The sequence below is a fragment of the Cydia splendana genome, chromosome 19, assembly GCF_910591565.1.
Source record: "Cydia splendana chromosome 19, ilCydSple1.2, whole genome shotgun sequence".
Lineage (NCBI taxonomy): Eukaryota > Metazoa > Arthropoda > Insecta > Lepidoptera > Tortricidae > Cydia > Cydia splendana.
Genome location: NC_085978.1, coordinates 9,012,922 through 9,040,369, shown reverse-complemented (window position 1 = coordinate 9,040,369; position 27,448 = coordinate 9,012,922). Strand labels below are relative to the sequence as shown.

Genomic DNA, 27,448 nt, shown 5'->3' with positions numbered 1-27,448 from the left:
ACCTCCTGGTTGTTGAGGTTGAGGTTGAGCAGCTCCTGACGCAGGTCGAGCTTGGCGCGGGGGTTGTTGATGTCGGAGTGGCGGCGCGACTTGGGCTTGTGCTTGGCGGCGGCGGCGGGGACGGCGGTGGAGGTGTTGGGGTCGGAGTGCCTACGTGGAGGCGGCGGCAGCGCCGGGAGCGGCGGATATCTTGCTCGCGAGGGAAGACAGCGAGCGCCGCGGGAGCCCCACGGCGATGTCAGACTCAGCAAAGAGCTTGCGAAAACTGGAAAATGAACATACTTTAAGCACGAGCCTTTAAACGTCAACATCTATGAAAAGACATAGATACATACACAAGTTAAGCTTGATGTCATGGTATCGATCGTTTTTTCTTATCCCATTATCACACGTTATTCCCTAGCTTTCCCTTCTTAGCTCAAGGTTTTCAGTTAGCTCACATTCTTCCTTTTCATATTGTCTCTCACAGAATCTATTAATCATATGTATATCTAAAATTTTAAAATAGACTTAAAGGCTCTGCTATTAATAAAAATAAACATATAAAAGAAAACATAAAATAAGACACCTGAGGTAGTTAATATAACGTGGAAGGCTAAATAACTAAATCTCAACACTCTTTAAACTCAAAACCCGTTAAACACTGAGAACGAATCAAACTATAAAGGTAATAAGGCATCTTCTGGCAATGTTATCTAGTCATTAACGCCGTTTTAACAAATACCAATAACTAGAAATAATTAAATAGATTGACCCTACCAATAATATAGAAATAGCTTACACGCGTACATCCCTGTCAGTTGTCACACCCGTCATACCTCAGTCCTCAGTACCAAGGGCCGAAAGAGATCCTCGGCGGCGGCGACCGGCGTCCCACGTCCTTCGTCGTCAGCGCCAACCAAAACCTTGCACAACCACTTTGTCAGGAGGGTTTATTAAAAAAAAATGTGCTGGTACGGCGAGAGGGTTAAAATGTGTGTTAGAGAAAATGTAAAGAAAAAAATGAATAGTAACAGATGTTAAATGTAACACAGTTTATTATTTTTGTTTGTTGTGAAAGTAGATTTTAGCATCTGATGTTGAGTATCAAAAATATCGAAATATGTAACACAGTTTGTTATTTATGTAAGTAACTTCCTTTATTTCATCATAATGCCGTTAGTAAACAGGCATTTTTCATATTCGTGCATTTTGAATGTTAAAACGTTTGAAATGTTGTAAATGTATACTGCGTATGCAGGCATGTTTAGTAAATCACAATACGTGCATTTCAATGTGACATTGATGCTTCACATTCCTAACATCAGATTGAAATGCCAACAAGTTATCATTTTCATGCACACAAGTAATTAGACAAATCTCAAGAGTCAGATGTTCAGTGCTCTTTGCTATCATTGCTAGTGCAAATGACTGATATTTTTGACAACGAAACTTATACTTTAGCTGACAAGACATAAAATTGATTTTTCTTCAGGCCCGCAAAACTAAGACGTAAAAGTACTGATTGTTTTTACAATGCAATATATGCCTTAGCTTTGTAGACATACTGTGCTTTCCATGATGTTTAGCTTAGAAATCAACTAAATAAAAAAAAATAAAAAAAAGGTATATAAACAAGGGAATAGGGAAGTGGTCAAGCGAAATAAGCATTTGACTCAAGTGCAATAGGTATCAGAATACCATGCGACCGTGCGCCGTGTTACGATGGATCCGTGGCATTGCGATCTCTTTCGGCCCTGGTGCCATTTTTCATTCGATTCACCTAAAATAACTTGAATAATTTTGAAAACCAAACAATTATAATTATCATGCCTTTAAAATACCCAAATAGTCTAAATAGTATACTGAAAAAAGTACCAGAACCAAATGCCCGATGAAATTGTATGACAAACCAATCCCACAGTTTACGTGCTTGAAAACGTTATATTAAAAAGTATGTACAATCAAGAGTAAGTCACTTAGATATTCGTGACAAAAAGAAAGAAAGAAGCAAATGCGGACCATTCTACGCACGAATGCTAAATGTATCAATTTCACTATAACAATACCTTTACAGTAACGGTATGTATTAAATTAAAAAATATATAAGTATTGTTATTCTATTGTAGCTTTTTCACAGCACAAATCAAAGTAACAATATCAAAATCGGGAACCTGTTTTCTTAAGTTACTGTATAAATGTTATGACGTTGTTATTATCAAGTATTCAAGACAACGAAATATCAGTATTTGAATGATCAAAGTAACGAAGTTAATAACGTTAAGAAATACGAAACGGTTTCTAACTAAAACACTTAAAAATATATACGGGCATGAAATTGATATATTTATACCTACCGTTATCGAAGCATAATAGCTAGACCTTGACTAATTGTTTATTCTGAGCGTAACGTAGAATGTGCCGCAGTGGGTTTTTGGCTATCGTATGATTTAAGAAAAACGATTATTAATTTGTAATAAATCATTTAAATAAAACTATTGTGTACGTTATTTTGTAAATTCATTAATCAATTTGACAATACCTTTTAAATACAGTAGTTTTGTTTAAATGTTAAAATATTAATGTGAGTTTTTAGATTGTAACTATGTATAGGTACATGTAAAAATGTATGCAAGTAAGTACCTATAGCTATGTATCCAATGTGATATGAGGAAGAGAAAGAACATAGCAAGTTACAACATACATGAAATGTCACATATTACATATAAACATGCTGAAATACGAAAACACAGCATTATTGTGAAAAACATCAAAATATTCCCCATTCATTAGTAATACATTTCCTGAAACCTTTTCCAAATACTCCAAATATTATTATAAAATATTAAACACAAAATGGAAATTGATACAGATTTCGAGTGATAGATACCGCAAGTTTACCTGCCACGCCTTCCGGTATTTGTTGTAAAGTCCAGTGCAATGCAATATTTTGCAGTGCAATGTTCCTACTGTAACACAGTTCGGTTAATATTACATTATTTTTTATAAGTTAAACTTCTTAATTTTATTCGATGTTAACATGCAAACAAATAAGGAAATTAAAACTTATAATTTGAATGCCATGCAAGTAAAAGCGTTGCGTTATCTGTCCACTCCAAATCTGTGTAACAACACCAGTAATCAATTATTCACCTATTCAAGCATTTTTAGCGTTCCGTACAAAACTTTGTTCACGGAACACTTATGGGATCACTTCGGTCTTGTTTTTAAATACTTCCTGCTTAGCAATGCCAATTCACTTAAATCTACTTTTGTAATTTATGTAGGTAATCTACTTATGTAGGAATTCTCAGAGCGCGATTCTTGTAAATGTACGGTAAAATATTTATTCTAACTTAATTCATTATTAAAAACTTTTATAGGGAGGCCATTGCCTAGCAGTGGGACACTCTTCCAAGTTAAACAAAAAAAACTGTATTTGTAATTTTTGACATTCACTCTTTACCGACTTAATCTATAAATAACTAAGTTACCGTTAAAATAATCGTTTTTAACGTTACCGTTACTACGTTATCGACATCGCATCACTAGCATTCTTCGAATTCCCACATAATCTGAATCTTATTCTGACCGTATAGAGTTGACAATAGCATTAAAGTTACTCACAACTTCCTGATGCCGCTGTGCCTCTTCCACGGCGCGTCGTCGGGCTCGCACGGCAGCGGGCCCTGTACGGGCGCGTCGTCGCACGCCGTCGCCGATGCGGACGGTGATGTGTCTGAACTGCTGTAATGGACAAGTTTTATTCAGCATGTGCTAGCGTAACACCTTATAGTGCACACTTAGATTTTACATGGCAAAAATGATCAACTTATAACATCATTAGGGTTATGCCGGAGTAGCTTTATTTGACGTTCATAAGCGCATTGTAATATGCCTACTTGAATAATAAAATTAATAAACTATCTTTTCTCAAAAATGGACAGCAAAGTCGCCTTTGCCGTCTAAAAAATAGGTCGCGAAGCGCGTAGTTTATGGTCAGTCAAAAATTAAAAAGTTAAAAATATTGCAGTCTCGATTTTGGCAGAAAAATACACTTCTATTTTTTTATTAAAAAAGTTAAAAAGGCGGCAAGGGCTTTTTTCTGTAAAAATATATACGTAAGAACGTTGCTTTTGTAAAAAAATTCTATGATATTTATATTTCTTGCACCATTTTTGAGAAAAGCACTATATATGACTCGGCTGGAAGGCTACTTGCTGGCTTCGGATTTAATTAAACGGACTCCCAAGGTCGTCCGTTTAAAATGAATCCTCAGCCTGCAAGTAGCTACTTCCCAGCCTCGACAATAATGTACTATTTATCATTTGTTTGTACTTTGTAGGGTTCCGTACCCAAAGAGTAAAAACGGGACCCTATTACTATTACTAAGACTCCGCTGTCCGTCCGTCTGTCTGTCTATCATAAGGCTGTATCTCATGAACCGTGATAGTTTCAGTCTAGATAGTTGAAATTTTCACAGATGATGTATTCCTGTTGCCGCTATAACAACAAATAAGTACTATAATAAACAGAATAAAATAAATATTTAAGTGGGGCTCCTATACAACAAATGGTACGGAATTCTTCGTGCGCGAGTCCGACTCGCACTTGGCCGGTTTTATTCTTATGCAGATTTTTTCATACTTTAAGCGCCACTTGCACCATTCCACCAACCCACTTAAACCTGGAGTTGCCATGGTTACCAGTACAATTTGGCAGTGCAGATTTAGTTTAGTATTGTATTTACCTCTCCGACATGAGCTCTATCATCCGGCACATGGATATGGTGGGGAAAAGCTCTTGAGTAGTTGACGCATCTTTTCAAGGGGGTAATTGCACAAAAGATCCCTATGAGTCGAAGTGTATCCGCAAGGGCCCCCGAAAACAATAAGATAAGATAAGATACCTCTCCGACGGCACCTCCGCCTGCAGCGCCTGCAGCTGTTCCTCCGCCCGTCCCAGCTTCAGCTTGAGCTCGTTGCGCTCGTGGAGTATGGCTCGCAGCTCGCGCACGCTGAACGTGGGCTTGGCGGACTGGTCTTCGTCGTCAGGACCGTCCGGGGACACGGCGCCGCATGACGCGCACTTCTGAAACGAAATGATATACGAGTTGAATAAAGGTTGCTGAATTTGAGACGTTTATAACAAAGAGAGAGACCAGAGAGAGTTTTATAACAAGGAATGTATCCTGAATTCCTGTTTAGAGTTAGACCAAGAAAAGTCTGCAGCGATTTTAATAACCCACGCAGTGCAAGTGTTATTTATACGTCATAATTTCATAGAAGTTTGACGTTTAAAAATAACACTTTCACTGCGTGGGCTATCAAAATCGCTGCAGACTTTTCTTGGTCTAACTCTATCTCGCTTTCTAACGACCCCTTTTTTAGGAAACTGCGATTACACTTTTATAAAATTCGACACTGCACATTGGCTGGAATGAAGTTTTTTAGTTAATTTTCCGATAAATGTTTCTCCCTTACTTACTGCTGACACGTTTTGACTAAATAGTATCAAATCAACTAATCAAGCTACAATTTTATAAGAAATATACATATTTATTTACCATCATTTATGTTTAGGTTCTAGTAACCAAAATGTACAAAAAAAAACGTATAGTCAAGTTTCAGATTGTTAGTTCTGCTGAAGATAATAATAAGTACAGGTCAATGTGACCAAATCCGTTTATGGAAAATTCCGTACATGAGCGCTTTTTCTTAAATAAAACAAATCGACAAAGAAACTATTGCATTTATTTCAACAGTCGAAAGTAGGTGAGCTCTATGACCCACGGTTGAAAAAAATAAGAAAAATACGCTCGTGTCCGTAGTTCCCCGCAGGCGGAATTGGCCGCAACGACACCTAATGATTGAGACATTGAGATTATTGCATGCAAAAGTTTTATGTAAACAGTCGCAGTGTTATGAATGACAATTAAATTAAATTACTCGATGTTTAAAAAATCCTGAAACAAATCAAAACTAAACCTTAAGAAAATCAACCAAACAAAGGCCCAATGAGATCAAACAATTGTTATCAACGTCCGATGATTACCAATACCTGTTTTGCAGCGTTTTTTCATTGTTTTCCATATGCAGTTGTTTACAGAGGCTTATCTAACACTATCGTAATTACGTACAGCATAACAAATCTGCAGCGCTAGGCATAACCACCGTATGAGCACCGTTTAGGACTATGAGCTCTCATAGCTTAAAAAAATTCAACTATACGTGTAGTATGGCGCCGAAACAAGTTATAAACAAGGTAAACAATTAAATAACTTTTTAAATGCACATAATTCATCATTGGCCACATCATCTGTTGTAGATGTTTGTTGCGGCTCTTGTGTGTTTATGCCGTGGATGGATAAAGTCCTATAGCAGCGCGGCATTTCTTGCCACAACGATCGCACACAAAACGCGAGTCCGCAGGGGGTGATAGAGCACGACGAAGACTTTTCCGCTTAAGGTTCTCCAGCCAGTCATCGTCATGCTTAGAAGTTCCGACTTTAATGTACGCCACTCCGCTGACTAAGTATGAATACCATCGTTTTACCGCCTTGCCCCCTAACCCGCCTTACCCTGTCTCCCCTAAACAATGAGTATATAGTGTTACATATAGCAGTTTACATGGATCTTAGATCAGCGGCCGACCACCGACCACAGGTTGGTATTGATGACAGCATAATGACATGTTGGATATTGATATAAGGACATTAATACTTATAGGAACCGTGCGCGTCGGAGGGTCTGCCATCTTGTGGCCTAAATAGGAAACATATGTGCACATATACATTGCCAAAGCAAGTGCTACCATCTACCGTTCTCGTCGGTACGTTTCCTTGTGCATAGTAGGTTCTGCCATCTTGTGGGCTACATCGGAAGCATAAACGACACATTTACGCCTCGCTTCAAAATCTAGCTACCAAGTACTTTAAAAACACCTGACAGATGTTCCAGAACTCATATAATAAACTGAAGGCTGAAGATTTATTTAAACGTGCAAGTATATGTTTTCAAAACATTCACAAAAAGGTCAAACATAGGTTAAGTTTTTTATTTTATATTAAACAACAAACGATTTCAATTCAATAGGGTATTTTCCTACTAGTCAAATCAGTTACTTTTACAGTTAGAACTGTCAAAACGATTTGCTAATATGGAATTTATATGAAACATTACATCGTGACGTTACGGTCAACTCACCTACTTTTTATATTTCTATCCGATTTATTAAATAGAGCTTGTGTTTAAAAATAACTCCTATCTGTGTTTTTCTAATAATTATCTGGTGCTTTATTTCATGCATGGTGTAAAATAATTTATTTTAAATACAGTATAATACCCTATTATATTCTAAATGAAATATTACTACTAAACATAAATAGACAAATCGACATTATGATACAAAGAAGTTAAGTATACTCGTATATTCTTTGTATGTATGTATGTATGTATAAACTCTTTATTGTACAAAACACAAAACACAAATTTATGGCACAGGATAGGCTGTACAAAGGCATCTTTTCTTTGCTGTATTCATTTCGTGTATTTATGGTATTAAGACATTTTATTTGCCAAAAGTAATGTATTTAACACAAATAATTGTAAACCCCATTAAATAGTATAACCATTCGGCACAAAGGAAGCAAGTATATAGCTAACAAACATCAACAAATTCGGCAATATCGTTTTAAGGTAAGTTATCTAAACTGAAGATTTCCAAGCATGCATTAATCGAGATTTAATTCATACGCACAATTGCACGCAAACACACAGACAAACAAATTAGACCTTAACACTACAGTAACAGAGTTGTAATAAGTATAAAGAAAATAATCACTAATCCGTAAGAACAACACACGAACACTCATCTCAATAATTCGGTTACCTTTCGGTTCCTCGGGCATTGCTAATAAAACCTTCTTGAATAATAAATAAGGTACAAATTCCGGCAACGGGCTGTTAACTAAGCTATTGAGTCTAAATCACCAAATTAAAATGAAGCCTTACCACCCTAACTTAAGGTCGTAAATGGAACAAGCTCATTCTCTCCGTAATTCGGTTACCTTTCGGTCCATCGGGCATAGCTAATTAAACCTTCTTGAATATTAAATAAGGTACAAATTCCGCCAACTGAGCTATAGAGACTAAAAGACCCAATTAAAATGAAGCCTTACCACCCAAAGTTAAGGTCGTAAATGGAACTAACCTTGTTCTGTGCGTCGGCCTGCTGGAGGGCCGTGATGTCCCGCTGTTGGGCTTGCACTATCGCGTTGAGCTCCGATCGCTCCTCGCACACTAGACGGAGCTAGAAGGTCGGGATGGTTAATGCATGTACATGGATATTAATGATCCTTTGACCGTCCGCGTTCATGCGTAAAATATGAGTTAATTACGATCATAGACTCAATGCGTAACCTTAAGACTAATTTGCTAACGTTACTGAACTATACAGACGTACGGAGTTGAGTAAAACATATTGCGAAGAATATAAAATATTTATAGAATATTTGTTTTATAGCTGGACGAAATTCTGTTAGGCACCATGTAGTCAACAGGGGGTCTATTTGCCTCCCTATAACCTATAACTCGAATGGCAGGCAAATAAATAAGTTTCTATTTTCGATGTTCGACGATTGGCTCCCTGCTGTTAACCGTAAAGTTAGCGGTGCAGCTTCTTCACTCGTAGTATAGTTGTCTAAATATGTAACATCAATGATATTATGTACCTACCATTCAGTACGCCTAGTTGTTCAGTATTTGTTCGTACTTTGTACTGAATCTGTCTAAAATTCACAGGTACACAATAAAAGCAAAAGTCAAAAAAGTTTAGTGACCTTAATTACTAGCTACCGTGGATCAAATCACTTGTACATTTAACGTTGACGGTCAAAGATGTAAGATTAGATTTTCGGGAAATGGGTAGCGATAATACTATTAAATGGATACCAGATTAGTTAGTGAATTTGGAGAAGTTAAAGGAATTTAGCACTTCAAGGTAAAGGTAAACTAATGGACGAAACTACGATTGGTCGCATACAATACTAATGTTTTCACAACATACATTTACACTCGTGTAAGTAGCACGTAGCATGTTGATGTTTTGCTAAGACCCGCATTTGACAATTAGAATTCAAAACAAGCAATCGTAAACTCAACATAAAATAGGTAACACATAAGTCAGCCAAATGTCGGTTGATAAACAACATGACTCTTTGATAAACATACGCAAAGGACTGCTAGGACTCATATAGTAAAAGTAGTGAAAATATTATAGATGGCGCTGAACACCTATGATTAGGTTGTAAAGCGCTGATGTTTGACAACCCAGTTATCACAAAACATAACGCCGTAAGTACATACAGCAGCAACATCAACTACAGCTTACTCGTATCTCAGTATCGAACGAGGTTTCATAGATAACATACGACATTTGTCAAAAATCGTATGAAAATTATATTTTAAAGTTCTAAATATGATGATTTCATCTCTAAATTCCTTTTGCCTCTCCTTGGCGAGTCGAAAATAAAAGATCAGTTCGTGCTAAAGATACCAATCGAAAAGTGGAAAGTAGGACGGTCTATTGACAATGGTTACCTGATTTTGTATCTGCTTATGTTTCCTTCGGAGATCTCGACTGACTTGCGACAACTGTTCAATCTTATGCGACAACTGCAAAGTATCCAAAATTGCCATTTTGAGAAACTCTTCAAAAACTATTCGATACAAATAGTTTATAGAGTTACACGTGATTATATAAAGATATACCAACGATGAATGTAGGTATTGATATTGTTGATATGTACTGGTTGGTATAAAGATAAATTGATAAGGTATTGTTCGACGTTGAAATGTGTGTGCGGAAAACATTTTTCTATATCGAAAGATAAGATAATGCCAAACAGCTTAATGATAATAATTCGGTGGGGCCTTGAGTACCTTTGATAAGTTGTTTTAATAAATATACAGATATGATAATTTCATAAACACTTTCTGCTATGTTTATTCCTATTTAACAAAATAATTCAATTTGCATTAATTTATACTTTTTTCTGTTATGTTAAATGGACGACATTCAACTGTAAATATCAATCAATGACAAAATTAGCACATGAATATTGAAACAACGTGACACTCGATAACGTCGCATTTAAATTCACGGTATTACTGATTCATAAATTCAATTTAGTTGTTAATTAACAATATGCTGCTGGCGGCATATTGATAGCCCAGAACTGTCAGTTTCAAAGTTGAGATTTAAACATTGTTATAATTATTGGAATTTTCAGTAGGCACTGATGAAACGAAGGCCAATGACAGAGGACCCGAAGAGCTAGCGATATGAAATATGACCTCCATGTATGTTTAGCAAAAATTAATGGTTTCGGAGAAATATTCGCTTAACATACATGGGGTCACATTGGCCGTTTATTATACATATGACCCCTTGTCAGTAGTTGCCTTTCGTTTGATCGGTATCGAACACGACACCGTGTATATAATTTGATAATTTTAATATTTCGTGCTTCTATGTAATGAATTTAAAAACCGACGCTTTAAGTGGCATCTGGCGCTTTTAAGAAAATATCTGAAATTGAGATAGGCAAAATGAACGTTTGTCACCTATTCCCGGAAGATTTTCATGTGAGAAACGCAGCAGTTATTTAAAAAAAAAACCTAAATGGCGCACTCTAAATTCAGAACAAAGCTCCATTTACACGAAAGTATGAGATTGTTAGCGACAATCAGCCAGTCATTGTGTTAATCTCTGTCGCTTCGTGTAACCTGATCATCGGGCTTTATTTGCCCATTTTACTGTTTATTCTGAACCTTACTACGCGGTAATAGAGTTTAGAATCGAACACCGTGAATGATACAGGCGTTGCCGGACAGATTAGCGAGCTCTTAATTGCTTATTGTCTATTCTGTGCTGATTTCCTACGATCAATCTCACTTTTGTATATTTATTTTTCATGAGATTTTCTCTGATGAGTGATTTATTCTATTTGATGAATTAATACATCAAATAACCCTTAGTTCGAAAATATATATTTTCTTCTACATCATACAGATATCTACAGGCATGTTATACATAATTATGCATTAAACATTATGTACATGCATCTCGCAGCACTTGTGCATAATAAACAAAAAATGCTTTGTACAAAAAGGATTAAAATTAGAGAATTTAGATAAAAACAAAGGTCTCTAGAGCTTTCCTGTGATACAGAATAGCATTAAGACTTTTACTACCTATTGACGAACGTCACATGATTTCCTAATGTTTCCGATAAGATTTGTCGGTATATTCTTTAGATCTTTGCGTTAGTAGATTATTGATAAATAATGTCATTCCTTGACATTGACGGAAACCATGTTGTAAACATGATTAATGTAAAATCGAACTTCAAACTGTCGTATCAATACGGAACACTATATTATGTAAGTACCTGGGACATTCCATGAAATTGTCTACCGTTTGTCCCGTACAAACGCGAATTTTCTGAAGGTTTGCAGGTATAAGAGTTTCCTTTTCTATGACAAATGGTCAAACATATGCACAGATAAATAATCACCTTCTTTCAATGCCGAAAAAAAGTCGCAACACAGGAAATAGAATGCGTTTGTACGGGACAGCCCGTGGAATGCTCCCTATGCTTATATAAAAGTTGAAAATTGATTTAATTATTTCTATGATGAGTTGATGACGTTAGACTGAAGATTTAAAGGATTTTTTTTTATGATATAGGAGGCAAACGAGCAGACGAATCGCCTGATGGTAAGCAATTACCATTGCCAATGCAACACCAGAGGTTGCAAATGCGTTGCCGGCTTTTTACCTCGTAAGACCCACCATAGAAAGTTTTTCAATTTTTAATTTGAACCTTGTTCTATACGTAAATTGGAACAAATTTCGTTTGTTTTAATAAGAAATGCTACTTTAATAGGTTCATGAAAAGTTCAAATTAGATTGCATGAATATGTACATTGTAATGTACATTTAGACTCAGGAGTTTAAGATGGAAGTACGCTCTTTTCTTGAAGGTTTGAAGGTCGTCAAGCGTAACCAAAACTCATAAACATTAAAACAGGGGAGACACATCGTTACATACATACATATATGTATGTTGTTCGTAGCCAACCCGCGCCAGACAGCCAGACCAGACACTAAGGGCTGATTTAGACGGCGCGAGAACTCGCATACGAGTTTCATACCATTGCGGGTTTTGATCGGTCGGTTGAATTGGACGTAACCAACGGTCCGCAATGTAACTAAAATCGAATGGAGTTCGCGCGCCGTCTAAATCAAACATGGCATGAGGCATACAATGAGTCATGCGGTTAGGGTAATTCAATAGGTATCGGGGCGCAGGCTGTCGTGACACCGGAATATAGGGTATATCAACTGATACAATTATTGTTGTTATTATGTTGAAATTCTGGGATATTGTAACATGGCGAGATCAGAGGGCTGGGCTGACAGTGACATGTTAGAAAAGGTCAAAGGTCACAGTCGCCATCAGATATATCGGAGCGGTAAAGGCGCTCACAAATATCTGAACACGCCTCTATTGTCAAGGCGTTAGGGTACGTGTGTGTTAGTGTGCCTAGTATTTTTAACGTATTATTATGACGTATGTTACAGGAATGTACAAAGAATAACATCTATATTTAGTATCTAGCTAAACTGCTTCCTCTGTGTGTGCAGTTTCGGAAAATTTACTTATGTTTTTTCTATGTTAACGTGTTTGTCAGGTGACTCAAAGAAAACGCTCTGACTAATAATGATCTCATACCTTATTTTATAGTTTGTGACGTATTCATAAATAAAGACGATTCAACAATTGCATACATATTTAAATTTACTTAGATTTTATAAGCATTGTCTACGCAAATCCACGAAGCTTAAAGGGGCATTAACTTTGAACCCAACATCAGAAAATAAGTGCAACTAGGTACAAAGAAATAATAAAATATCAAACTAAACATACCGGAGAAAGTTACAAAATACTGCGGTTATCATGAGACCACATTAAAGCTTACAAAAACGTATTTACAGGCAATCTCTGAACACATACATACTAAAAACTAACAAAACCTCATATGACGCTATGACTATAGTCAAAATGGACCCTTCTGCCGTTTGAAATAGAGCTGTATTTCGGCGAGTAAAAAAATACGAACTTTGTAAATGTCACCTACGCTCCAAGCAATCAAGTGGCGCCCTAAACCTTTCAGGCAATATATATCTTTATGTACGGTCATAAACAAATATACAGCTTTACACCTTATGTCATTGCAATAAGGCGTGAATGTGTATACATGTTTATGACTTGATTGGTTAATAGTAATCTGCCCGAAATAGCTTTAAGGTGTCGTAAAGGCAGGTAATACGAAGAGCCGAGACGAGACAGTGTTTATCATGACGCATTGGGACATGATGTGGATGTGACGCAAGGATTCTCATGCTAGAGAAATAATTGTGATTGTGATTATACTTGCAATACATAATAATAGCTTCTAAGTTAAAAAGAGACGGGCTACAATGTTACTTAAGTTTGTTAAGCATTAGTAACAAAAGTAACAACTTTTAGTTTAGTTCGAATAGTTGGTATTATTTTCATAACCCAATTTTAAAAACAATTGCAGTAGCAAACGAAGAGCTATTTACTTAGTGTAAATAAACAGGAGCATTTCCTTATAGAAGTTATCTGTGAATAAACAATGATATTGTTGAAGCAAAGTTTAAGTTTTATTTACTTAAGAATTCCCCGGCAAATACTGCATTATTTGTCTTTTCAATGTAAGAAAGTTGATGTCAAGTATCGAGTTAAAATTTACTCTACTACTACTTAATCGAATTTGGATTCATTGGTATCGTCTTGTTGAGTAGCAGGTAGTCTAATTAATATATATTTTAATAACTGTATAAAAATGCAAAGGCTTGTATAAAAAATATTTTTTCTTAAAAATATGTTTTTAAACTTGTTGAAACAATTTTTTGATGAACAGGAAGGACGAATAACAAGAATTCATCGATCATTTGACGTAACGGAAACCGGACCTCGACCCCTCCGCATATCCCTTCAAAGCTACCCTCTTTCCTCGTATGACATAATGAATAAATGCATGGTATAATAATATACTCCGCCTGGTACTTTATTCCCGTTTTTTCTAGGTCACCTAACTGACACAAGCCTACGTCATCATGCGACAGCGCTATATGATAATATGCGATAGCGCTATATATAGCGGCCATGTTATTGTGACGTAGGCCTGTGTCACTCTGGGAATAGAAGACCATGTTTTATTAGACCATGAATAAATGTATCCTACAGTTTTTTTTATGTAGGTATAGATCATACAACAATTTAGAGCAACAATACCTAATCCACGATTTTTCTGAAAAACACACAAGTAGTGTATAGTTACACCTATGTGCTGCCTACGTCTGAAATTGAAGTTTCGTCTAGTTGCCTCTAGGTAGGTATCACTCGAATATGCCCAACCGATAGATAGTCAAATAGACAAAGTGGTTCGTGGTTATACCCCAGCTCTTAACAGTCTTAACTTTCATTACTACTAAGTTGGTATAAAAAACGAAGACGACGGTGATGTCACTGATGTCACAATCACAATTAAGGGCCAGTTGCACCAACCACAATTAACAGGCTGATCAACGTCAAGCAGCAGAGAACTATGGAACTTTCCATACAATAAAATTTTGCGAACGCTAAAACGGTGACAGACGGTTTGGTGCAACCGACCCTAAGCCACCTCATTCAAATGACAGTTTGTTGATTTAAAACAATTGAACGCGCTAAAACATTTGTTTGATATTTTTTGTATGCTTCCGTAAAGTTTTCATGAACAATTTAATTTATCTATACTATATATAGGAAACAGTCTTATTCCCCGAACAACGAAGAGCGTGCATAACAAATGTCCAAGACAGCTGATTTATCGGATCGGAAACGGAGCGGAGAACATCTGGAGACGATCGACCGGTCACTTATCCGGCATCTCTACCGTCATAGCTAGTCTGACAAGAATAAATTGTTATTTTGATTTATTTATCGTCGTATGAGCACTATTAGCAGATCTAGGTTAGAATCTGTCTCATGTCTCATCTAGACTTAGTAACTTAAAAATGTCATCGCTGGTGAAACAAGATTTTTGTGTTTTATATTTTTTCAACATTGTATTATCAGATCCTATGTTGACTTAGAAATGAAAGTTAGAAATAGGTATTTACTTCGACAGTCACCATAACAACGTAATTTTTTCCAATTCAATTTTCCCAACCTGTTAGAAACAGAACAGACGGGATATTTTATTGTCTTTTTGTGTGGAAATGGTATAATCTATATGGTTAACTCAACCGTTAAGATAAATCTTTTGGTCGCGTCTAATTTGTGTGTTCTAATTTGTTATTGATATCTACCGTAGCTTCAAAAAGGCTATGTTGATAATAAGCATTAGAGTTTTCTTAATTAAAAGCATATTTATACTTGTTAATTGTTGTTTAAGTATTTAAACCAACCAATACATATCTACAATACTTACTAGACATTATACATTACAGGTGAATATGTTATAAGTATTACGGAGCATAATCATAATGTTTGGATAACTAAATTAGCTCAACGTTACAAGGGCTTTTACTACAGGGCTCTAAAAAGGGGTACCTAACCAAGTCAAAGGATGATGTTTACCATCCGAATAAACGATGGCTGGTACCACTTGGTAAACCAATTGATTTACCCGCCTCTGAAGACAATTTTCTAAAGTAAGAAGATCCTTTCGCCGGTGCAAGCCACAAAATATTTATCCATTTAATAAAGTAAATCAAAACACACCCGATTCCATTATTTTCGAGACTAACTCTAGCTCAATGTTTTTTTACATTAGAAAGTAGATAGGTACAATATTTTGTGGCTTGCTACGCTGTAGTTCTCAACCAGTAAATTTCCTCCCAAGGGGCGTAGCGAAGCACGGTGCGCATGAAAGATCATTTATCACGCGAAAAAGGTTGCGATACCCTGTTATGTTAAAAATGGACTTACACTTTCAATGATCAGCTGTTTTTCCTGCAGTTGCGACTCCTGCTGGCGCAGCGTGGCTCGCTGCTTCTCTGCGGTGCTGCTCAGTCGGGACAGGACTTCCTGGTCGTGCTCGCGGGCGGGGGAGGGAGGGGCGCTGGTGCCTGCACAAATATGACCCAATAGGGTTGTAGACCATGTTGAATTGTATAACTATATCTAGTTAAATATATAGAAAATGAGCAATTTATCACAATAAATTGGAAACATAAAAAATATACGGGAATAATAAAAAAATACAAGACCTGGTTCAAAAAAAAATTTTTTTTCAACTTCCTAATAGAGTAAGAATAATGGTACCATTCGATTCCTTACATTTTATTTAAAAAAATATCGTATACCAACAATATGTATACATAAACGCAATATTTCAACGACAAAATCGCAATTTCCTTGTTTTCCATACATCGAAACGGCCTCTAACGTTATGGCTCCTCTACACGTTGGCCCAACCTATTGGTTCAATATGTTGGGACAACGTGTAGAGGGGGTATTGGTGTCGGTTGGCTTATTGCTATCTCATTCTACCGCATGGCTGCGTCCCTTGGATTGGCCGGCGTTGGCCCATCGTGTAGAGGAGCCATTACATGTATTGCCATTTTGTTAAGGGTTGTTCGGAAATGTCAAAATTTTGTTCTAACTGACAAGCCGATACCGTCCGGCGGACTGTTAATCAGAGGGCCCCTTTAGAAGGGCTTCGTCAGTCAAGTGCGGGTGCCAGACTTTGACCATCATTTGTCACTTTTGTATTGCTTTAAGACAATGGGTCCCATATAGATATTTGAACTTCAAAACAAACCTGATCGATTGATACCATTCATAAAACATTGTGAAATACCCTATTTAGACTTGCCTAAAAGCCCTAAGTCTGGGCTTGTGTGCCTCGGTTAGAGAGGGAGACATACGAAGGGCTGTGCAATGATGAATGAATTAATTACGACTACTTTAAACAGACTATGAGAAGAGAGGCGAGGCGTCTTTCTGAGAAAGTACATGAATAAACGCAGAATACTGGGCTAGCTTCAGTTTCCGTCAGATTAAAGGTAACATTCCATTTCTGACCGCAGCTGCACTACTGCTCCGACATGTCGATGTTATTGTCAATTCCCATAGTAAAATGAATGACAAGACAATGCATGACAGTAACGTCGCAACAATAGTGCAGCTGTTGTTGGAAATGGACTGTCACCTTAAGTAGGCTATGGCAACAGCTTTATCAAACATGTGCAAATAAAAATCAACTTAGATGTCGTATATCATCTCATAAGTATTTGATCATCGCTCTTGCTCCAACACATGCTCTTTAGTAAGTTTTCTTTCGTGTCACAGGAATTAACTCGGCAATTATGTACAGTTACTCCGTTGAGCAAATCTACCGGCGCTAGAGCATGACATTCTCTCCACGTGGATTTACTCATCGTATCATTAAGTAATCATTCGCTAACTAAATTTTAACACTGATAACATCACAAATTCTATTTAGTAATAATTACCATAATGGACGCGTGGTAACACTGGCGTATTTATAGAAAGTCATATAGTGTTTAGCAACTTTTACGACATATGCCTGTTTAAAATTGAGGTAGTGTAATAGGTGTAGGGTTATTCTCAAGGTTATTACTTGGAAAAACGCGATTATGGACTTTCATTGTCAACAATAAGGTTCATATTGGCGAATAATCAAGGCTAGACTGGATTGGCAACGCAGGTGGCGCGTTTAAACCTCGTAAGACCCACCATGTAAAGTTATCGAATTTTTAATTTGAACCTTATTCAATAAGTAAATTAGAGCGAATTTCGTTTGTTTTAAAAAGCAACGAAACAAAAGAAATGCTACTTTATTTGGTTCATGAAAGGTTCAAATTAGATTGCACGAATATGTACATTGTTATGTACATTGTCTCATCAGGAGGTTAAGCAGAAGTAATGTTATTGCTACAGGTTGGTGCGCTGGATGGTCATTATAGTAAATAGATAAAAGTAGGCCGTCTTAGTTCCTCGTTTTATGGCTTTGTATCCACAGGCGTCAATGACCGACGCGAAATCTATGAATGTTGAAACTATTACCAATGCGACCACGTAACTGAAAGATAATGGACACGCTTCCGACAAGGTATATTTTTAACTTAAGAAAGTCGCTGTAGCATGGACTATGTATTGTAGGAGATGGGACACCTGAGAATTGAAGGAAGTAGGTCGTAACGTAATTCTATCTCATTCAAATTTGTCACTGTCAGGACAGGGACAGGAAAAAAAATCAGGACAAGGGGAGGGGGGTATAAGGAGACCCCACGTGTATTTTTCTACAGTGAGCGAAACTAAGAAAAAATACCTATCACATATACGTTTTCTCGGTTTCGTTAAACATAAATCTTTACTTCGCATTTCAAAATAGCGAATCTAGTTTACGATCTGTATCTTAAAAATAGGTCGAATGAAAAAAAACCAAAAAAAATACACGTGAGGTTTTGTGGGGTAGGGGGGAGTAGCTAAAAACCTCACGAAATATCACCAAGGGGGGGTCAAAAAGTAGCCGAAAACACCTCGCGTGATTTGTGCACAACCCCCAAGTGGTATCGGAGTCACAGATGGCGATATATGAAAGAACTTAATACATGCTGCTATTGAATTGGATGGTTTAATATTACTACGTTTTTCGAGTTCTGCTAATCCATTTCATATCAGTGATGCCACATTTAAAGAAAACAACAAAGACATGATAATGATAATGACCACGTTATAGAATCACTATCTTAGACCTATACAATACACTATAAGAAAAGATTGCGAGTATTAGGTAATAAAAAAGCCCTTCAGTTCACCTTTCTTAATTACCAGTCTCAAGAAACCTGACTACAGTGACTACCTATCTAGGATTATACAGACAAGGAAAACGCATTTCTAAGGCCTTTTGTTGTTCATAAAGATGCCGATAATCTAAATCTTAAAGATGGTTGTAACGACTTCTTGCAAACGTGACTGTTCATTATTAGGTTTTGCGTTAACTATTCAATGGCTTTTTAAAACGTGGTCTTTATCGAAAAAAATAACCGACTTCACTGTATTAAATGCCATCATTTTATGGTCTTCATCGACAGGTTTAGTTCGCACGCATACTTTAACAATTGCTGTATTGTAGTACTGTAGGTATGCCTATAAAATTTGAGGATTTCTGCAGGATCCTGTCAATTACCGTCATCAGATACTGATTTGATAGAGAGATCAGCTAGAAAGCATCCCTTCAAACAAAAATAATTTCGTAATCGGTCTAATAGTCTCCAAGTAATCAACTAATCATACAAAGATGAATCAGTGAACATACATACAAACAATACACAATTAATACATTCAATTGGGAGAGCTAGCGCACGGATTGCGGAGGTTGCGGGTTCAAGTCCTGCCGGAAGCGTAATTTTTCCATTTTTTCCTTTAATATCAAATTTGGAATATCGCTCGCAGACGTATCTGCATGTTAAAATAAATGATACATACAAAGTCGTTTAAAAACGAATTACTACACTGGACTAGTATAGAATAGGTACTATACTGGAGTTTAATATAAATAAAATATTATAAGACAATTTTTACACAGATCGACCTAGTCCCACAGTAAGCTCAATAAGGCTTGTGTTGTGGGTACTAGACGACGATATATATATAATATACACAAATATATAAATATGTATATACATAGAAAACATCCATAACTCAGGAACAAATATTTGTGATGAACACACAAATAAATGCCCTTACCAGGATTCGAACCCGGGACCTCCTGCTTCGTAGGCAGGGTACTACCAACTAGGCTAGGAGACCGTTAATATGAATCGACTTACCATCGCCAGGAGCATTGATAGTCCGCCTGAGCCTCTTATTCTCATCCTGGAGCCGAGACACGGCCGTCACGAGGTCCGCGGACTCCGTCCGCCATTGCTCCTCTATCGCTTCTATTTCCTGGGGCAAAAGGAACAATTTTCAATGGCAATGGTAGTTAAATACTAAAATTACTGCAATGTTCTACCGCCAGAGTGCAGCACTAATTTGTTTAGTAAACCATAAACTTATACATACTAAACCTTAAACAGTTTTTTGACAAGTTTTCACTATGACATTGATGCATCAAGGCGGTTTGTTTACAGGTGGCCTACCGCGAAACGCGAAAATCGAAATTCCTTTATCTGCCTCTCTATCGATCGAATAGACAAGAGTGAGGCAGAAACCGAACTTTCGATTGTCGTGTTTCATGGTAGGCCATGTGATAGACCTAGTGACGCCCTCTACGCAGAGTTTTGCGTTATATTCCCTATTCACGTAAGACCTCGGTGCATTGATAAGTTTATCGGTGCACAAGGTATTATACGCACGAAATATTGGTCAAGGACAGCAGGCAATTGGTGTTTGACCTAGAATATAATTAGAATTTAATTATTTTTTTTTAAATTACCTGTGTTGTGTATTACACTTACTGGGTACTTTTATTTGTCACAATAAAGCGTAAAGTTTAATAATTATGTAAATTACAATCCGTATAAATCCGTGACAATACATTGCAAATAACTTGCGTTTCCAATAATGACATCAATTACCCTCTGTCAACAACCTACACTACAAACAATTCTTTGTTTTCATAATCAAACATCGTTTATTCGTTTATTTATTATAATAATATTGTTTTTTATACTCGAAACCTTAGGTAATCTACTCATAACATAACAAATCAATACCTAAGCGTAATCTAAAAATAATCCACACATATTAAATGCAAATAACATTAAACGTTACCATACAATTATTGTACCCGATAGCATGTTAGTAATTGACTTTCGCTGTATTTATTGCATGTTTTTCACACATGATATGTATCACATCATAGACGTTGAATGAGACAGTATTGCATGCATGGATTTGTATATTACCTGTGAATTAACTATGCTTAGAGAACTGTTTTATTATCCACGACGGAAAGAAAATATTTAATGCCTAGTGAGTAGAGGTTTGCCTAATATACCTATGTTCCTAATAATCTAAAAAACGAATCGACCGATATAATTGCGGTTTTCTGTAAAGCATTAGCAATACACCATCGATAGTTCCAAGATAGAATTTAATTGTCAGATGGCGCTGATATAATTGTGTCAGGAGTTGTTATTTTAAATTTAGACACAGATTTATACCATTTATACCTAGCTACTATACTATAGGTAATATCGCTAAGTCAATAGGTTTTGTATGTTAATTATTATAATTTATACAAGTCTTGAAAAGTATCTATTTAGCTGAAAGTGTAATCATTGTTTACAAACAAAACACTGAAACATATTAACATTTGCAAACATTCATCATTAAAATAGATGATGATGACACTAAAGGTTCGCTAAACTGGCTTCAGGTCGCAACGATTTGCTCTCATTGCCAAGTGGAATGATTTTCACACCCATAAAGAAACATTAAGTTAAGGTAAAACAAATGTATATGTATAACTTTACAAGACAGACATAAAACAGGATACTTTTCATCCCCTTGGGGTAAAAAGGGAGGTGGAAAGCGAATGGGGCCGAAATCTAGGAAAAGCCTTTCGACCGATTATACCGACTTTCAAATTTACTTGTACAAACAGCAGCACTCTTAAATGTCCATCGGTGGACCTTGTGCCTTTTTAACAGTTAACAGTGTGGGCGTTAGTACTAAGAGTTATTCGTATAATAAACATCCTAATTGTTGTCGTTGTCATTATTCACATAGGCAAAGCTCGGAGCTGAAAAATTCATCGCAAAAAAATTGTGATAAAATCACACAATGTTCTTCTTGCTACATCACAAACTCTGATCTAAAGTAAGATAATAGAATATTAAGATGAATAGCTTTATAACTTTATTTATGTGCATGTCTGAATGACCTTCACTGTTTCGGTAACATTATGCAAAATGAATGGTTAAGTTAAAACGGCGTATGATTCCGTCCGTAGAATGTTGTTACGGTCTTTTAAATCGGCCGAACAGGTTGTGTTGTAGATTAGTGTTTTTTGCAAGTAAAAGAGGAAAAACAGGTGTTGTAATGCAACGATGGAAGTTACGGCTGGTATGCCGTGGCGCTAGTGACGTAGTTATTGACAATGAAAAAAAACTACCTATGTGTAAGTTATGAGATACCTACATACATAGGTCCAATGGTTAAAAAAATAACACTTTCAATGTGTCTGGGTTAGCGTTGTTCATGAATATAATATTTTTATTCATTATTTATTAAGTGTAGGTATATTTATTACCATACCATTTCATACTTAGTCATGGTATTAATGATATTTAATTTAATTTTAATTTAATTTATTAACATTATGAATGCAATGCTATCGTGACCTTTAAAGGGCATCCCCAGCAGGAAAGTGAAGTATAAAGAAATTTCTACAGCCAGACAACGAGCAATAAAATGGTTCAAGTTGTATGAAACTTATAAAAAGTGGCTCGTTTTAGTTTCTATGGAAATAACGTACGTGCGTACGTGTGTAAATTAAAGGGTTACTTATCTACAATAGGTACGTGATAGGCAAAGGGACAGGGCTAATTTGACAAGGTTTAACCCCATTAAAAAAAAATAGTAAACTTCTTTTACTAACCAAACAGAAGCGTGAAAATGACGGATGGGATTAAAAAGATTATCAACGACAAATTTGACAGAGGTTTATGAATAACGCCGTTAATCTTTTAATCTAACTTATATTTTTACGTAAATCAATGTGTCTAAGATTTGATAACGTCAATGATCTTTTATCACACAAGAACAAAAAAGTCGCAAAGTGATGACGTAAACCCCGAATATCGTAACCTTCGCTGTTTTGACCCAACACCGCTCTCGTTATAATTAAGTTCCGTCCAGACGAAATTAGCTCGACACTTCGGTACCTTGTAATTTTTTAAATTAACCTGCAGTGGATTTTAAGCTTAGGTAGTTTTACAAGAATTTAGTGATCCCTGGCCGACTGAGTTAATAATACTAGTAAATAAAATAAGATAATTCTAGGTAACTTTCAGAAGTAATTTTATCTAATTATCTCTTCCTTTCAGTGGTAAAGTATCGCAGCTTACCTGGGTAGGTTACAAGAGTAATGTCAATCTGTCATAAAGGCAGGCTTATTATGCCATTATACCCAATCATTCAATTGAGTTGAAGCTATTAAAGTACCCAGTAACAGCCGGCAGTTATTGTTATGGCAGTATTAGGGATTAGACAGAGTAAACTCACAGCTGTTCTGTTTGTAATAAAAATATCTATGAATTTATCTTTTAAGCATCCAATAAACAGGGTTTATCTAAATCCAGGATCAATTATCAGTATTCTTTTCATATACCTATATTAACATGATAGTTAAAAGTCATTGTTCTTAGTTAAATACCGCGTTAGAATATCAAAGATTTATAAAAAAGGCAAGACAATATTTTGATTTTTAGTTACCCTACCTACTACCTACTAGCGACCTGCCCCGGCTTCGCACGGGTTAACAAATTATACGCCTAAACCTTCCTCAAAAATCACTCTATTGATAGGTGAAAACCGCATGAAAATCCGTCCAGGAGTTTTTGAGTTTATTGCGAACATACAAACAAACACAAACAGACAGATGCGGCGCGGCGAGGGACTTTGTTTTATAAGGTGTATTGATACCGGTAATAGTAGGGACTATTACCGGTATAGACAGGGGTCTAAATCATTACGAACAAATGTGTGACTGACAAATAGACAAGGCAGGATTACCTCGGTTTTAAACATACTACTATGAATTTATTGTGGTTATTCCTTCAACTAATTAAAGAAACCTAATGTTATTAATTAAATCATAAATTATGTAATAGATAATTTCAATGAAATCTTATTTATTGACAAATTGTCATTAATATATCTTTAAAACACCTAAGCCAAGGTACATCTTATGATAATTATTGCTTGTACATTCTGTTTAATTTACTCACTAAACAAACTTAATAAAGTATACCTACACCGCACACGGTTCTGAATTTTAGAGCATTTGATAACCCAATGTTAAGGAATTAATTGTTGCTCATTTGTAAAGTTGTATGAATTAAATTGATATCATAGTTATCACTAATTTACCTCAGAAGATTAATTTGTTAATTAGAAAACCATGATTCATAGATAATGTTGTGCCTTAATTTAATCAAGTAGCAAGTTATTATCACATTATTCAATACTTATTATGCAAAAAGTTATTACATATTATATAAAATATGTATTATTCAAATTAATCATGTCATCTATAACTAACCATTTATAACTGTATTAAAAAAAATAGTAACTTTCACTGATGAATAATGTCTCTAGAAACATTTACAACCACTTTTTTTATAAATGGTTCCTCAGGTGCTACTACATTTACATATAATAAATTCCTTAAAGTTGAAGTCAGTATCAGTGGTGGAACATTCATAAACCTTTTTTCCACTACCTTACCTAAAAATTCCTTTAATTCGTAAATTGGGTTTTTTTGAGTCCTAAATATAAGAAGAACTCTTAAGTAGCATTTGGGCAAATAAACCCATAAATTTTTTATAATAGTTTTTATTGTCCAAGTTGCAAAATAGTTCATGCTGGCGGTAGACCCAGTATCAAGTGTTTTTGGACAAATCCACCAGAATGAGTTTTATAATTTCCTAATTATGATTAGTGATACAGATGTAATCATACAAATATTTGTTTGCATATATTATTGACAGTGCATGGAGTGAAAGTTGATAGATTACACAACTCTGTATATGCCTTAAGAATATTTACCTTTCTAAAACTGATATGAGACTTAGACTTCCGAGCAAAGATTGTCTCGTATTCTTAATCTTGTTCCTCCTTACTCGACACCTAGAGACATATACACCTCTAAATATAATAGTTTTTTTTTTGTTTTTGAATCTGTATTTTTTAAATATTATTATTATAGTTTTTTTTATGTAATTTGACATTAAGAGATTTGTTTTGACATTTAATTGTAATATGTTAGATTGAATTGGTAGTTGCAGTTAGTTGTATTTTATAAAATGTGCCCTTGTGGCCTATTTGCTGAATAAATGTTGAAGTTTTGAAGCTTTTATTTTTTGAAGTTTTCCATAAAATTAACTCAGATTTGATCTGTGACATGTTATACAAACGAATATTCTATGTCCAGCATTAATTTTAATTGAGCTTAAGGACCATTGCATGCACATTCCCATACAAAAGCATTTATTTAATATAATATAGGTATCACCTATCTTTATTCAACCTTTCAAATAGGTGATTATTTTTCTGTGCATTTTCACATGGATGTAAATTGTGAAGTGACAGAAAAATATAATCTTCTACTTGCAAATCTTCATTAAATTTGCTTGTATGGGGAAGTGCTAGATAATATTGTAGATGCTTCATAAACAGTACCTATAGTTTGACAGGTGGTTTAAGCATTATTTCTTTAATTCAATCATATACAATTGTAAGCTGTTAGGATAAAATGGTTGCATTGTGATCACATTAACCAAATTAATAAATGTTAAGATAACTCATTTCATTAAGAAAGTATAACTATGAAAGAAATTGTCTAAATACTTAAATAAAAATAAAAGACAAAGAGAAAATTTTGCTGATGATAAGGAAAATATACTGTCTGTTGTAAAAATCTGATTTAAAATGATCATTTGATCAACCAGTACCTATCCAATCAAAAATGACCATAAAAAAAACAGTTAAAAAGATCTTTTAACAGATTTTTTTTTATCACTTTTAAAAATATAGTTATTATAGTTTACCTTTCTCATTTCACCCAACTTTGAATGTTTGATTTGATTTACAGATGGCAAGAACCAATTGTTTAAGTCACCCGCTTTTTGTATTATACAATGGATTTTTTATTAAATACACTCAATGTTGTAAATAATGCAATTGCTTTACCTAGAACCATTGATCACACTTGTGTTTTGTTAACACAGTAAACAAATACAACATAACAAACCTTCACACTAGCATAGAACTACATTTAAGATCACAAAAACTGTTCATGCCGTTCAGTACAATGCATAACTCATTATTATACCAAATTGAAGGCAATTATCGTCCGCAACTATACCGTGGTGATGATGTCAATGTCGCGCAATACTAGCTTCCATTGCCTTCTATTCCTGTACTTATACTTTTGCAACTGCAGCTAGTGCAAGTGACGAAACGTCTACCGTTCGCTACTGACCGCTGCACGCACTATTCAATCACCAATTTACTTAGCAGTGACCTCTAACACCTACCTTTTCAAAGCGTTGTCTGTATTCAGCCTTCTCAATCTTGTCATTTTCCAGCTGAGAAATCTTGGCCGTCAGCTCCTGTAGCGCCTGGTTCTCCTTCTCATTCCTCACCGCCAGATTCTCCAGTAACTCCAGGGCATTAATCACCTTCGGTAACAAGGCTGTCACTGCGTCAGCCCCGTATTTCTCTATAATAATCTCGCATTCCTTCCCGATATCCGATGCCAGGTCATATACGTCGACTACAGTGACTTCGTCGTCGAACTCCGTCATTTTGGCGGAAAAACGCCTGTGGTACGGCATCGAAATCACCTTGTTTTCACTTCACAGCACCGCATAAAGGTAAACGTCCGAATAATTCACATAAAGCTATCCACCTTTCGCAAATGCGCCATCATTACTGAAATGTCAAATTTTGCTCAATGGTAGGGAGGCGCCGTTCCGTTACACACAATTGATAACGTTGTAACGGAACGTTATAACTGGTTAATAACGCGTTTTAACTAGTTACTATGCAATAACGTATTAAATAAAAATCGATTCTTTATATTTTTATATAGATAGTTTTTAATCTAATATCATAAATAGTCGTTAAGAATTATTAATGTATGATTATTTACTGTGCATCGGCTGTAAAAGCGAGACAAACTACGCACATCTCTTTCACTCATGCTTACAAGACTAATGAGCTGAGGCGATGACCGACGGCAATGCCTGAATTTCCTTCGTGACCAGTATTATTTTAAAATAATATAGCATGTGGTATTAAACATGTAAAATAAAAAAACAGTCAATTAAAAAGCAAAACTTGTATTAAATAGAGCCAGGTACATTCAAATATTTGAATTTTATTTCGGAAGCCGTAATCACTGATGAAAAATTACTTACTTATTGGCAAAAAAAGTGTTTATTTTTATTTTTATTTATTTAACGTAGTTCTTCATCACTTGTTTTTATTAGGCAATTAAGCGATTGGATGAGTGAAGAGCTGCTTAAAATGTGTAGGTTCGTGGTATATATTAATAATAATAATCTATACGCCTACTAAAGTCTAATAAATTATTAACTTTATTGGAACAAACATCTCAGTCAA

At 35.6% G+C, this 27,448-nt stretch overlaps 1 protein-coding gene across 5 annotated transcripts; it reads right to left on the bottom strand.

Annotated features, from left to right (window-relative positions):
• Positions 1 to 26,769, bottom strand: LOC134799974 (RILP-like protein homolog). Of its 5 annotated transcripts, XM_063772403.1 has the most exons (9): positions 26,359 to 26,769; positions 19,921 to 20,038; positions 16,049 to 16,188; positions 9,579 to 9,653; positions 8,191 to 8,289; positions 4,889 to 5,070; positions 3,607 to 3,726; positions 819 to 905; positions 126 to 265 (listed from the first exon to the last, which is right to left on the bottom strand). In XM_063772403.1, the coding sequence occupies exons 1-8, from the start codon at positions 26,656 to 26,658 to the stop codon at positions 827 to 829; spliced, it is 1,113 nt and encodes a 370-aa protein (XP_063628473.1). In that variant the 5' UTR covers positions 26,659 to 26,769; the 3' UTR covers positions 126 to 265; positions 819 to 826. The 5 variants fall into 5 exon arrangements, with proteins under 5 accessions (XP_063628472.1, XP_063628474.1, XP_063628475.1 ...); XM_063772402.1 differs by lacking the exon at positions 819 to 905 and having other exon boundaries at positions 1 to 265; positions 26,359 to 26,766; XM_063772404.1 differs by lacking the exons at positions 819 to 905; positions 8,191 to 8,289 and having other exon boundaries at positions 1 to 265; positions 26,359 to 26,766.
• Between the last annotated feature and the right edge of the window lie 679 nt (positions 26,770 to 27,448).